This window comes from Molossus molossus, unplaced genomic scaffold (assembly GCF_014108415.1).
Source record: "Molossus molossus isolate mMolMol1 unplaced genomic scaffold, mMolMol1.p scaffold_m16_p_1, whole genome shotgun sequence".
Taxonomy (NCBI): Eukaryota; Metazoa; Chordata; class Mammalia; order Chiroptera; family Molossidae; genus Molossus; species Molossus molossus.
In genome coordinates this window covers 243,121,310-243,136,656 of record NW_023425344.1, presented here as the reverse complement: position 1 = coordinate 243,136,656, position 15,347 = coordinate 243,121,310, and the positions used below count along the sequence as shown (strand labels likewise).

At 43.0% G+C, this 15,347-nt stretch overlaps 1 protein-coding gene and 1 pseudogene across 1 annotated transcript in view; one reads left to right on the top strand and one right to left on the bottom strand.

Annotated features, from left to right (window-relative positions):
* CATSPERB (cation channel sperm associated auxiliary subunit beta) overlaps positions 1–15,347 on the bottom strand; it is an 81,800-nt gene that overhangs the window by 50,531 nt on the left and 15,922 nt on the right. The window contains exons 7-8 of the mRNA XM_036251406.1: positions 12,410–12,505; positions 5,765–5,914 (exon numbers count right to left, since the gene is read on the bottom strand). Of these exons, the coding sequence (XP_036107299.1) occupies positions 5,765–5,914; positions 12,410–12,505 (246 nt within the window). The remainder of the gene's footprint in view (positions 1–5,764; positions 5,915–12,409; positions 12,506–15,347) is intronic.
* Positions 13,767–14,933, top strand: LOC118641410 (annotated as a pseudogene).

Below are 15,347 nucleotides of genomic sequence, written 5' to 3'. Positions count from 1 at the left end.
GGTCTGTGGTCCGATGCTTTAACCATTGAGCCAAACTGGCCAGGGCAGGAGTCTTTTGTGTTTTAAATGTGGAATGTTAATTTGAAGTCTAGTCAAAAGTCATAATGTCTGGGGGTTTAGGAGTGTGGGGTGTGGGGGGCCTGAAGACAGTTGATAATCTAATGTATATACTTTGTTTCCAAAAGATGAATGCAGGACCAGTCATCTTGCAAAGGATATATTTTATTTCCTGGCTCTTTTCTGTGTAGATGAAGATGTAGACAAAAGTGTTATTATCATCTACTTTTTTCAGGAAGAGGAAAGCTAAAGATAAGCTTTGCCTTTCTAAGCACTAAGCCTAGCTCTACAGGTGACAGTATACGTACTATATTCTAAGTGGCGATGATGAGAGGTGTCTAGCTTGACATGATATTACATGACCAGACTCCAGCAAAGTTCAGAAATCGTTCATGCTTCATTCTGGTTAATATTTTAGACTGAAATTAAGTTACAGGTCACTCTCTATGACAAACTGGCCACAACTGTATCCCAGGGTTACAGAAGCAGAGGTAGACTATTGTGAAGAGTTTGGATGTTATTCTGGTGGACAAGGGAAGTTTGTAAGTGATGTGATTTGATTTGCACTTGAGAAGATCACTGTGGTGGCTGTATGAAGGGTGAGTATACTGGGACAAGACTAGAAACAGGGAGGCCACTTAAGAAGCTGTCAATTGGTGTCATGGAAAAACAATGTAGACTTGACATAAGATTTTAGCAGGGGTGAGAAGTGGTCACCATGGGGATAGCCACTGGGTACAGCACCATCCTGGAATGTCATGAGAGTAAGAGCAGTCAGGACTGTGTGCTAGCCTTGCCCAATGTGGCTCAGTGGTTAAAGCGTCAGCCTGCACATTGAAGGGCTGTGGGTTCGATTCTTGGTCAAGGGCACATACCTGGGCTGCAGGTTTGATCCCTGCCCCAGTGAGGGCGTGGGGGGAGGCAACCAACTGATGTGTCTTTCTGGTGTCAATGTTTCTCTCTCTCTCTCTCTCTCTCTCTCTCTCTCTCTCTCTCTCTCTCCCTCCCTCCCTCCCTCCCTCCCTCCCTCCCACACTCTCTAAAAATCAATGGAAAAATATCTTTGAGTGAGGATTCACAACAACAACAAAAAGAATGTGTGCTAGATTTCGGCTGCAAGTGATTGGATATTAGTTAGGAAGAGAAATACTGGAGGGGAACAGCTTTTAGAGGGAGATAAGCCAAGAGATCTGGATTAGACTTGTGATACTTGAGGTGCTCATTAGACATCAAGAAGAAATGTAAAATTGACAACTGAGTATAAAAGTTTGGTCTCAAAGGAGTGATCAGCACCAGAAATGTAGATGCGGGAATCAGGCTGAAAATGGCATTAACACCATGGCACTAGATTAGGTTTCCCAGGGCGAGAAAGTGGATACTTGAGGAAGGAGAATCAAGGACAAAGCCCTGGGTTCATCAACATTTTAGGGTCACACTAAAAGCTGCCAGCCTAGAAAACTAAGAGGCAAGATAAAAGCAATCGGAGGTGGTGTCCAGAAAGCCAAGAGACTAAAAGGTTTTGAGGAGAGAGAGGTCAGTTGGGTCAAATGCTGCTGAAAGAAAACTGGCGGTATGGAGCCCAGGGGCGGTCTTGGGAAGCACCGTTCAGCAGAGTGGTGGGAAGGAGTCTGATGTGCAGTGGAACGAAGACACAATGGGAGGTGGAAAATGTAGCACCGTCTACAATACATTCTTTCCAGAAATGTTGCTTTGAAGGAAAACAGAAAAATGGGAGATGGAAGTAAAGTGAGATCGATGGAGATTTTGCTTAAGATATGGGCTATTCGAGTAGCTTGCGTGCTGATGACCTGATCTGGTAAGAAGGAAGAACGTACATGAAAGGTGAGATGTGCAGGTGAGATGCAAGAACAAGATTCTTCAGATGGCTGGGAGTGGGGTGGGGTGGATAGGATCCAGAACACAAGGGGTGAGGGGGGACCTTTGATAGCAGCAGAGATACTCCCATAATGCAACAGGCAAAAAGGCAAAGCACCGTGCACATACCAGTAGAATGGCAGCCATGCTGGTGCCATGATGGGGTTCCTTGTGATCATTCTTGATTTTCTACATGAAGTATTCGAAGCGCAGCTGAGAGTGAATAGAAAATGAAGGTGATATAGAGGTTTGAGGGAAGAGGTGTGATAAGCTCATTTAGCAGAGTGGAAAATAAACATACCAGGGAGGAGAGAGAGGATTTCTGGGCAGTGCTGAGTACCCACTTGAGACTTGTGATCATGAATTTACAGTCAGGCCAGTCAGTGGAATTTTAAAGTGAGACCAGTGTACGCTATTTTTTTCCTAATAATATTCTGTTATTCTGGTGCAGAGCTAGAGACGTGTTTAAAAAAATTTTTTTTCTTTGATTTAGAGAAAGGGGAAGGGAGAAGGAGAGAGAGAGAGAAACATCGATGAGAGAACATTGATTGGCCGCCTCCTGCATACCCCACACTGGGGATTTGGCCCATAATCTGGGCATGTGTCCTAACTGGAAATTGAACCGGTGACCTCTTGGTGCATCGGTCAGTGCTCAGCCACTGAGTCACACCGGCCAGGCTAGAGATGGTTTCAACCAGAGCGGGGATTGTGCAGGTAAGGAAGACAGAGAAGCGCAAGGAAGTTACAGATGTATTGATAAGAACGGGCCATGCAAATGATGGTGAAAAAAGAAGAAAGTAAACATCCTGGGAGGTGAAAAAAGTGGTAGGGACACCACAGTGAAGCCTCATTAAATCAAAAAAGTGTTGGAAATCAAAAGACCCAGAAGGAGTGGACCGAGCGTGAGATGCTTGCAGTGGAGGTTTGGGAGTAGTAACATTATTAGAGACACCGAGGTCAAGAATATGACCACAAAAGGTGGGGGAAAGACCACTGACGGAGAGGAGGCATTAGACCTGAGTATTGCATGGGTCATTCATACGGATGGGGAAGTCCCTGAAAATAGTGACAAAAAAGAGGGTGGAGAGGAAATCAGGGGGTCTAAGTGAATGAGTGTGAGTGATCACCACACGCTGGCCATCAGAGGAGATCAGGGTCTAAGTGAAGGAGTGTGAGTGAGCACCACACGCTGACCATCAGAGGAGATCAGGGTCTAAGTGAAGGAGTGTGAGTGATCACCACACGCTGGCCATCAGAGGAGATCAGGGTCTAAGTGAACGAGTGTGAGTGATCACCACACGCTGGCCGTCAGAGGAGATCAGGGGTCTAGTGAATGAGTGTGAGTGATCACCACACGCTGGCCATCAGAGGAGATCAGGGTCTGAGTGAATGAGTGTGAGTGATCACCACACGCTGGCCATCAGAGGAGATCAGGGTCTAAGTGAAGGAGTGTGAGTGAGCACCACACGCTGGCCATCAGAGGAGATCAGGGTCTAGTGAAGGAGTGTGAGTGAGCACCACACGCTGGCCATCAGAGATCAGGGTCTAAGTGAAGGAGTGTGAGTGAGCACCACACGCTGGCCATCGGAGGAGATCAGGGTCTAAGTGAACGAGTGTGAGTGATCACCACACGCTGGCCATCAGGAAGTGTTAGAGGAGGTAAAGCCCGAGTCCAAAGGACCTGGGCATTTTAAAGGAGAAGACAAGAGTAATTATCACTAAGTAGCCCTACGGAGCAAGGATGACAGCCCTGCCCCGGGCTCTGTGACACATGACATGTGGAAGGGGGCTACAGGGGAAGAGTGCCAACTGGGACAGGCCAGCTTCCTCTCTGAGGTATGAAGGCGAAGGGGCCATTAGAGAAAAGACTGGTCATGTGGGAGTTTCTCATGACAGCACACAATTTGCACTGAGTGGATGGGGGTGGATGGAGAGGGACAGAAGTTTGGGTAAAATTAAAGAAAGTCAGAACAGTTTGTGGGTGAGGGTGACCATAGGTGACCTGGGAGGCATAGGTTTCCGGGTGACTGATAAACTAGGATGAGAGCGATGTGTTAGGAGTGTCCCAGAGGAGGAGGACGGGTAGTAAGTGCACAGGGGCTCCTGGGAGCCTGTCCCCACCATTAATTCCCAGCGGAAGGAAGGCCGCGGGACGACAAGCGCCTGGCATAGGAACCTAGGCAGCGGCAGCTCCACACTGCGGAGCCTCCTTCTGCTGAGTACAGGGGCAGCCAGCTGGGGACACGGTGGTTTCACCTGCAGAACAGGTCGCTGAAGCAATTTCTTTTCTCGAGACGTTGCGGTGGACTGGAGAGTGAGACCCCAACAAGCAGAAACTGTCCCTTCTCTCTGTGACTCTCACGGAGCAGGACTGAGCGGAGGAGTTAAGAGCAGCCTCTGTCTGGTGGCTCACAGAAGGGAGGCAGGTATAGATGTTCGGAGGCAGGTACAGATGTTCGGATACAGAGAAAGTGGAGGGGCCCTAGTCTGGCATCCTTAGAACAAACCAGAAAAGCAGGGAAGGAGCGGAGCGTCCATGAGCTGATACAGAGGGGAAAGAGCTACATTTCTAACTAAACCAATGCAGCACAAGCTGGCGCTCAGAGCCGACATCACTAAAAACCTGGAGGCCATTAGAAATGCCAAGAAATTTGGGCCAAGTCCGTTTGTCTTTCCCTATACCACGGCATAGTTTGAATCTATTACTTCACAGCAAGTCACGGTAGGGCAAGTTTTTGTTCTTTTTATTCTTCTTTAAACTTATGTTTGTCATTCACGTTGCTTCACTCTCCCATATGAATTCGGGGATTGGCTTGTCAATTTCCACAAACACACAAGATACTGCTTTAATTTTTCTTGGGATTGTCTTGAACTGATGGATGAATGTAGAGAGAACGAACATCTTTACAATAGTAGAAGTTCGTATTCATGAACATAAGTATTTTATTTATTTTAGTCATTTGTATGGCCTTTGTTAAACTGTCATAATTTCTGCATGACAGGCCTTGTAGCTCTTTAGGGTTTGTAGTTTGTTTGTTTTGTTTTGTTTCTTTCTAGATACCTTTTGGGGTTTGCTACTTTCTGAATAAACATTTTCTTAAATTAGAACTTCTTGTCTGTCTTTGGTGGGGTGGTTTTCACGAATTGTAATTATACCCTTCAGTTCTGTCAGACTCGGTGTTTGTTCTGATAGCTTTTCTGTTGATTCTATGGGAATTGTACGTGGATACACTATTATCCATGAGTAATAAAATTCTGTTCTTATTTTGAAAGTTTGTTTGTTTATTTATTTATTTATTTATTTATTTATTTATTTATTCTTCTACATTCATTGGTTTTGGGGAACGAGGAGGTCATCAAGGAGCTGGGAAAAACAACTAGAATAATACCCTTAGTGGCTGAAATGTGCAGGGATCCTATTCATACCATAGTAGTAATGGAAAAACACATACCTAATAACTAAACTAATGTTGTGATCCCTTAGAACTACAGTAGCTATTGATACGCGGCAGGAATACCCATGCACAGACAGCCAGATTAGAATCCCAGAGGATCATCTCCGGCAGGAAGCTGCGTTAGTGGAGGGCAGAGGATAAAGGAAATTAGGAAAGGCACTAAAGTCGCTATTAATATGGTGAAAGTCACAGAGGGAAAAAAGTAAATCACACTTTCAAGTAGCCAAAGTGCAGTGACAAAAGGTATATCCATTGGTATTTTTAGGAAATGTTTTTACGCTGTTATGACTATATATTTACCATGAACTGCCACTTAAACATCACTATTACAAAATTCAAAACACCACTTCCAACATTCAATAAAGCCGTTCACTTACCATCCAGCTTGGAATTCAAAAGTAAGCCAAGCAACGCTACATCGTTGGCACACGGGCATTTTGTTATTTTCATGCCCACCACATGTGGATACAATTTTCTGAGGTCCTTTTTTGTTATTAGAGTCCCGAGATTCCACTGAAGAATAGGTTCTGTGAAAATCAAGTTTAGGTGTTTACATTGAGGTAGCACTGTTGAAAATGGAACATTACTGCTCTCCTTTAAGGGTTTGAGGAACAATGTAAAGGAACTATTCCATTGCTCCAAAAATGGGAGTATTACCTCGCTCTCCATTCATTAAAAATAGGTCAATTCTTAATTTCCAGAGTGGGAAGAATGGAGTCTAATTGCCCTTGATGGGGACCTGGCAAGGTCACCCTACAGAAGAGCATGTGGGATGGAATACAGTGCCTTGGCCATCTGCGGAAAATATAACTGGCCACAGGATCTATCCCTACAAACTGAATTTCTGGATCACAGGATACGCATATTTATAACTTAGAGCACAACGCACAACTTCTGCTTCAAGAGCCCATACATTTATTTTTTTATCCTCTTCCCCTAGCCTCATCTAAATAGCAATAGACATATAAAGATGAGAATATCGCCCTGACCGGTTTGGCTCAGAGGTTAGAGCGTCAGTCCATGGACCAATGAGTCATGGGTTCAATTTCGGTCAAGGGCATGTACCTTGGTTGCGGTTTGTCCCCAGCCCTGGTCAGGTTGTGCAGGAGGCAGCCACTCAATGTGTCCCTTTCACATTGATGTTTCTTTCTCTCTTTCTCCCTCCCACTCTACCTGAACAACAACAAAACAAAACAAAAGAAAAAAATGTCCTCAGGTGAGGATTAAAAAAAAGAGAGAGAGAATAAATTCAGAATAGCAGTAGAGAACAGGAAAAGTTATCACTAATGGCCAAGACACTCAGAGGAATTTCTGAAAGATATAAAGAAGTTGGGGGTAGAACCAACACGAAAAGCGAGACAGAGGTAAGACATCTTCAACCCAGCAATCTATTCTTGGATATGCAAAGAGTTGGAGCTGGATAAAATCAAAACTTTTAAAAAATTTATCTTTATTGTTGAATGTATTACAGATGTTCCTCATTTTACCCCTATTGACCCCTCCTCCCTACTCCTGCCCCCCTCCTGCCTTTCCCCACACTGTTGTCTGTGTCCTTTGGTTATGCATATATACATATAAGTTCTTTGGTTTATCTCTTCCCACCCCCAACTCTCCCATTCCCTTTGAGATTTGTCAGTCTAACAACCAATTTGTACATCTTAGTCCCTTCACCTTTTTCACCCATTCCCCCAACGCCCCTCCTATCTGGCAACCAACAAAATGTTCTCTGTATCTATGAGAATGTTTCTGTTCTGCCTATTCATTTTGTTTGTAGTTTCAATTGTCGATAGATATGTATTCATTGCCATATTGTTTGTTCATATTTTTTATCTTTTTCTTCAAGAAGACCCTTCCACATTTCATATAATCATGGTTTAGTGGTGATGAACTCCTTTAGCTTTTCCTTGTCCGGAAAACTATGTGGCCATCGATTCTAAAGGACAGCTTTGCAGGATAGAGTAATCTTGATCGTAGGTTCTTGCTTTTCACTACTCTGAATATTTCTTTCCACTCCCTTCTGGCCTGCAAAGTTTCTTTTGAGAAATCAGCTGACAGCCTAATGGGAACTCCCTTGTAGGTAACTAACTGCTTTTCTCTTGCTGCTTTTAAGATTCTCTCTTTGTCTTGAACCTTTTGCATTTTGATGATGATGATGTGTCTTGGTGTGGGCCTCTTCGGGGTTCATCTTGTTTGGGACTCTCTGTGCTTCCTGGACTTGTATGTCTGTTTCCTTCACCAAGTTAGGGAAGTTTTCTGTCATTATTGTTTCAAATAGGTTTTTGATTTCTTGTTCTCGCTCTTCTCCTTCTGGCACCCCCAAGATGTGAACGCTTGAAGTTGTCCCAGAGGCTCCTTACACTATCCTCATTTTTTTGGATTCTTTTTTCTGTTTGCTGTTCTGATGGGGTGTTTTTTGCTTCCTTAGATTCCAAATGGATGGTTTGCTTCTTGGCTTTATTTACTCTACTACTGAATCTGTGTAAATTATTCTTTATTTCAGGTAGTGCCTCCTTCATGTCTGACTGTGCATCCTTCATTTCTGACTGCTCCTTTTTTATGCTCTTGAGGCCCTCACTAAGTTCACTGAGATCCTCACTAAGTTCATTGAGCATCCTTATAAGCAGTGTTTTGAACTCAGCATCTGTTAGGGTGCTTATCTCCATTTCACTTAGTTCTTTTCCTGGAGTTTTGTGCTGTTTTTTCATTTGGAACCTGTTACTTTGTCTCCTCACTTTGGCTGCCTCCCTGTGTTTGTTTCTGTGTATTACTTAACGAGAGGTATGGGGCTAGCTGAGACCAGATGCTGCTTGTTTGAAAGAATTTAGGAAAACCTGAAGCAGGATCCAAGACAGGCCAATCCTATGGTTAGGCAATTGGCAACGGCTTGGGTGGGCTTGAAAGTTGTGTGGGGCGGGGCCTCAGGGAGTCAGCAGGGCGGGGCTACCAGTGTGAGCCAGGTTGCTGGAATCCCAGACATGGCTGCTGTCTGCCACCCCAGGGAAGGGCTCACCAAAGGAACAAAGGCCTCTGACAGCACGTCTGTCCAGGAGAAAGCTGCCTCTCCAGTCCTCACCCCAATGCCAACATCTCAGTTCTTCCCCATATGTCTCTGGTGCCTTTCCAGCTCTCTCCCCAGTGTGGGAGCCTGGAGGGAGCAAGTCCAAAAGTCCATGCGCGGGCCCTTTAAGGAGCTGCCTGGGGCTCCAGCCGCCTCAGCCTTCCTGAGCCTCAGTTCCCGCTGGTTTTCCAGCCAGAAGTGATGGGGATTCTCTTCCTGGCACTGGAACCCTGAGCTGGGAGCCTGGTGTGGGACGGGGACCCCTCAGTCCTCAGGGAGGACCTTCCCAGCCGAGGTGTCCTCCTGATTTTTATCCTCTACACGTGGGTGTGGGACCAGCCCGTCCCCTCCGCCCTCCTACCAGTCTCGGTGTGGCTGCTGCTTTAATCCCGTAGTTGCAAGACTGCCATTCAGCTCGATGTCAGGCGGTTCTGAATGATGGTTGTTCTGTAGTTTAGTTGTAACTTTGATGTGGTTGTGGGAGGACGGATACCGTGTTTACCTCCCCGCCATCTTGACCGGAAGTGGATAAAATCAAATTTTAATGCATAAGAAAATGGGAAGATTTCTTTTCTTTTGTAAAAATGAGAAAAGAGGTACAAAAAGTAAGCCAGGGAAATTTGACAGAATACTGCTGTCTGAATTTCAAAAAAAAGTCAAAGGACTTTAAAGATGAGAGATATCAGGTCATCAATTCTCGAACTGTTTACATTTCTACAAAAAATCTCTCTATCCCCCCAAACTTCTCATAAAATCTCCTACAAAACCAAAGATGTATGTCATATATTTTTCACCATGTGTAAAGCCAGGAAAGAAGCTAGATTTCCATCTGGGTTGACATAGTGTAGGACGGCCAAGAAGGGAAAGAGACACGATTTATAACCAAACTAATCTACTCCAAAGTTAAAGAAATTTGGGACAAGGCAGCTGACTTTCCAGGGCGTTGCATGTGTGTTCAGGCAATTAATAACCAGATCTTAGAGGTCAGGGAGATTTAAGCTTGCGTCTGGGACATGATTGCTTTGAACTGAAAAATGCCTTTTGTGTACAAACACCTTAAAGTCAGGTACTATATTTTAGGCGTTTCAGGATGAGGGAGTGATTAAAAGTCTTGACTGCTACGGAGAAGCTAAATGAAGACAGAAAAGCAAGCAATATGAAGTGACTGGTGATTGTGATTTAAGAATAGTTTTAGTGGATCGGTCTGGGATGTGGATGGAAGATTAAGAAATGGAGATAACATATTTATTTTTATTAAAAAAATTTTTTTCTTTATTGATTTTAGAGAGAGAGGAAGGGAAAAGAAGAGAGTAATAGAAACATCAATGAGAGAGAACATCGACTGGCCACCTCCTACATGCTCCCCACTGGGGATCAGGCCCACAACCTGGGCACGTGCCCTGACCGGGAATCAAACCAACAACCTCTTGGTGCATGGGTCAATGCTCAACCACTGAACCACACCGGCCGGGCAGGAGACAACATTTTTATTTTTATTTTTTTCCACTTAGATACAAATTTTATTCTCTCCAAAAAGTAGTGGAGGCTTTGACCTGTGGGGCTTCCTTTGGGCAGAGGGCCTGCTGGGGCTGGGCCACCACCTAGGGCTGGATGTAGCAACGTGTGTGTCTGCCTGGCGTTGCATAGCAACGAGGCCAGGGCTGCAGCAATGTGCTGGCCGTCTGGCCTTCCCAGGAGGAAGGATGATGAGGGTGGGCTGGGGGTCTCCTGTGAGCACGAGGTGGCTGGGGGCATGGGGAGCTCAGGGGAACTCCTCACTCCCTCTGAGGGGCACCAGGGCGACAGCTGGTAGTATTGGGCTTTGAGGCAGGAGACAACATTTTTAAATGAGTTAGCAGTGAATAAATATTTCCAAATGTTACTGACCTGAACTTTGATTGCCATTTCCCAGTTTTCTCCCCATGTCTTCAGCGTATCAGTAAGTAATACCATCATCCGCTTGATTGCTCCAGTAAGAAGTCTAGGATCCATCATTCATACCTCTGTCTCCCTCACCCCCAAATTCATCAGGAAGTCGTATCAGCTCTCCAAAACACATTCTGACGATCCCTCCTTCTCACCACCTCCACTGCTAATCCCACAGCCCAGGGACTTGCAGACCGTCTCTGGAGTGGACTAGGCCAACAGCTGCCAGCCTTCCCCCAAGAGTCCGTTCTCTACACAGCAGCCAAAGTGATCTTTTGATAAAGCATAAGTCAGAATTTATCACTCCCTGGCTGAAAACACTCCAACAGCTTTTCCCCATAACTAGAATAAAATCCACACTTTTTACCATGATCTCTGCCAGCCTCTCCAAATTTATTACACACTACTCTGTCTGTCATTTACTGTGCGTCCACAACACTGGTCACCGCTCAGTCCCTCTGACAGACGAATCTTATTTCTGCATCTGGAACCTTTAAGACCTACGAATTTGTGAAGTTCTGTGCATTCTAAATAGGTGTGCATTGAAATTTTAACGCAGTGTGTGATATTCTGGGTACATTTCAATATGTAAATGATTCAGATTATAGATTATTTCAAAATGGAAATAACTTTATATTGTTATTTTAGTATTTAAAAGTAGCATTGGGCTCCAAAATATCTGAGTCTCGCAAACTTGCAATGACTATCAAGTAACTGACTATTTTTAAAAATTTCAGACACTACGAAAACATATGAGAGCACATTTTGTCATTCTTGTTTCAGATATGTTATTTTTGGTTAAAGAAATAAGACAATACAGATATGACTGAAGACACCTCCACCTTCAAATGCAACCACTATCATAAAATTGCTGTATATATTTCCAGCTCAGGCTGTTCTAGTTTTACTACAATGTACATGAACAACAGACAGTATTGCTTTATGCATTTTCTGAATTTTAGATAAATGCGTTCCTTCTCTATTCTTGGTTTTTCACTCATTGTTTTTGAGTTCTGTTCTTGATGATATTATATGGGTCTATTTGCTTCATTTTTAACAGAACACATATGTATTTGTCCTTTCCCCTACTGCTGTACATTTATGTTGTTTTCCATTTTTTCTCAATCCAAACAATGCTGCATTAAGTAGATTGGTATGTGTCTCTTGGTACCTAAGCAACTTTTTCTCTAGAGCAGTCCTGCACATCATAATCACCTGGGAAAATTTTTATTCTTGCCTGGCCCCACTTACTTTACTTAAAGCTACCCAGGTGGTCCTTTTGATAAAATATAATATTTATTTTTACTCTGCATAGTACCATATTACAGTGAGAGTGAGAGAACAAAAGTAAAAAGGAAGGTGAGGAAAGTGAAGATAAATACAATATCTAGGACTGAGGACTGAAAAAAATTTTATGTTGTAGTGCTATAGGAGATCCAAAAATTTAGCTAAGAATCAGACGACTGCAAAAAAGAAACCTAGTCTGTTGTTCATAACCCTAGACTAAAACAACCAATTTTTCATGAAAAAATAGAAATGTTCTTACTAAGATTGAACAAGAAATTTTGATGATGGTCTTCAGAAGGAAGACTGTGATGCAAGGAACAGTATCGTCTTGACATCCTTCTTTTTTTGTTTGTTTTGTTTACTGTTGACACTATTACAGATGTCCTCCATTTTCCTCCTCCTTGCCCCCTTCTTCCAAACTCTTCACCCCTGGCCTTCACCACATTGTTGTCTGTGTCCAAGGTGTAAAAATTACCTTTAGAAAGCCATTGTTTATTATAACCTGCAATGTGGCTAGAGAGAAAATATATTTCCATATTTCTATAGCACTCTGTAGACCCCTATTAACAATTACCCATGTGTATTTAATTCTTTGTCTACTTCATTAGGATTGTGAACCCCTCAAAGGTCATAATTAATCTCTTAATTACTTATCTCTAGTGCTTAGCACAGAGTTAGCCATATAGTAGGTTACAAGGTTTGTTGAAAGAATATTACAAATTCCATTTTACTTATAACTGCGGGCATTTACCTCGGACTCTATCCAATAGCGTTCCTTCAGTAGTATAAGTATTTAATCCATGTTGTAAAGTAATTCTTACTAGCCATTCTTCTACAGCTGCAACATCTGTTCGAAAACAAAAGGCAAATAATTAACTATTCTTTAGTATGTCATGTTGGTAAAATTTAAGACTGTATGAACATGACCAACAATGATTACCTTTCATTTTCCATTCTGATTGCATTTTTATGTTTTCCTACAAACGTTTTGATGATACAATAAAGAAAAATCATTTGGCCCGACTGGTATGGCTAAGTGGTTGAGCGTCAACCCACGCACCAAGAGGTCGCCAGTTCGATTCCCAGTCGGGGCACATGCCCAGGGTGTGGGCCGATCCCCAGTGGGGGGCATGCAGGAGGCGGCCAATCGATCTTCTCTTTCATCGATGTTTCTCTCTCTCTCTCCTTCTCCCTTCCCCTCTCTCTAAAATCAATTAAAAAATTGTTAAAAAAAAATTATTGTGGCCCTGGCCAGTTTTCTCAGTGGTTAGAGCTCTGGCCTGCGGTCCAGAGAGACCTGGGTTCGGTTCCCGCCAAGGGCACATACCTCAGCTGCAGTTTGTCCCTGGCCCTGGTTGGGTCGTGCGGGAGGCAGCCACTCAGTGTGTCCTTTTCATGTCGATGTCTCTCTCTCTCTCTCTCTCTCTCTCTCTCTCTCTCTTCCTCTCTCTCCCTCCCACTCTATATGATCAAAAAATGGGAAGGTGTCCTCGGATGAGGATTAAAAATAATAATAATTGTGAAGTGATCTACCACTAGAGGAATAAATCCAGATACTATTTTAGGTCACAATTTTTCCTCTGAGAGCTGTTGTAGCTTGGTAAAAAAGCAAATTATGCATGTTAGGTGAAGCGGTATAATATTATTTGAAAATAGACTGTGATTTATTAAAATATATAGTGTAAACTCTAGGGCTGACAATAAGAACATTTTAAAGCATCATATGCAAATAGTGGAGATAAAGTGGAATCAGAAAAAGTAAGTAGTATGAATGAAGACAGAAAAGGAAGAGAAAAGTAAAACAGAAAAGGGGACAAATAGAAAACAACCCAATGGTAGATTTTAGTACAACCATACCAACAATTACATTGAATGGAAATGGTCTGAAATACCAATTAAGAGTCAGATTTCCAGATTAGATGTAGAAATCAAGACTAAACAATATGCTCACTCTAAGAAACCCACTTTTAATATGAAAGATGAGCTAAAAGTATGGGTGGGATCTGGGGAAGCTACGGGTGGTGAGCTCAGCCTGGGAGTTGCTGCAGCAGTTGCGCCCACGGGTCAAGACAGGCCGAGGCTGAAACCAGGGAGCACCTGTGAAGAACATGCCTGACTCAAACAGCTCAGCTGCACAGGCTCTCATATCCCAGGCCTCTCGGTGGATCTATATCCCAGCAAGGACGCGGCTCTTCCAGGGACTGCGGAAGCACCTGGAACCCATGTTCATCAAGTGCTGTTTTTTTTTTTTATCCTCACCCGAGGACATTTTTCCATTTTTTGTACAGATAGAGTGGGAGGGAGAGAGAGGAAGAGAGAGAGAGAAACATCGACGTGTAAGGGACACATCGAGTGGCTGCCACCCTCACGACCAACCAGGGCCGGGGACAAACTGCAACCGAGGCACATGCCCTTAGCGGGAACCGAACCCCGGTCTCTCCGGACCGCAGGCCGATGCTCTAACCACTGAGCAAAACTGACCAGGGCGATCAAGTGCTATTTGTGCTCACTACTCTCTAGCAAGCAGTTACTGGACTTTGGGAGAGATAATAGTGTGAGAAACATCATATATGTTTCTACAAAAGGAGCTTCCTGCACAATTGGCTAATACAATGAGAGAAGTCAATCTTCTGACGGAGAACTAAACTGGCCTTCAATGGGACTGGATCAAAGTTGACATATGCATAATTGTCACAAACTTTTAAAACATAAAAATAATGGCCCTGAGTATCCACAGATCTTGGATAACTTTTTACAAGTCTTGATTAAAGTCAGAAATAGAAATAATAATGTGTTTCCTATAATGGTACATGGTATGACTGAATATAAGGAAAAGTATGGGTTTGATACTTTCATTGGGAGTAACATCCAACATGTTCTGGATTGGTTTTATACCCATGGCATCTGTTTCTACATGCTAAGTAACCAGCACACATATGTTTGGTGGTGACTCTTCCTAAACATATAGGAAGTATTAATATCACCGTTAAGGTGGCTAAAGTAGTAAAAAAAATGCATATGGAATTGCAAAGAGGCTGTGTGAACAGTGTTAGGTGGTAGATCCAGAGCTGAAAGTTGAAGAGTTCAATGCCAAAACTCCAGACAAATGTATATAGGTAGTTCATGTTCCCTCACATGTTCAAGAACTCAGAACACCAGAACTATATGACGAGTTATGAAAAATAGGGCTAGTTGGCTGTTAAAGCCCATGTTACTTTGGGGAAAGAAGACTTATCCATTAGATAAGTGACCAAGGTGATGGTGTCCCACTCTGAACAATAGTGCCATATTTATTCCAGTGCTTGAATGTTTAGTTTCTCTATACTAGTTGAACATTTTATGAAACTAAAGTAATCAAGACAGTGTGGTATTGGTAAAAAAAAAAAATATATATATATATATATATAGCTCAGAAATAGCAATTTAACAAAAACAAAAATGTTTGTAAAACAATGGTGCTGGAATAATTACATATCCATATTTCCCCCAAATTAATTTCAACCCATATAATGTACAAACATTAACTCAAATTGAGGCATCAACCTAAATACAAAACCAAGAACCACACATTTGGGTTAGGCAAAGATTTCTTAGCTCTGGTGCCAAAAGTACAATCCGTGACATTAAAACTGTTAAATTAGAATTCATCAAAATTAAAAACCCTGATATTCAAGAGACATTCTTAAGAG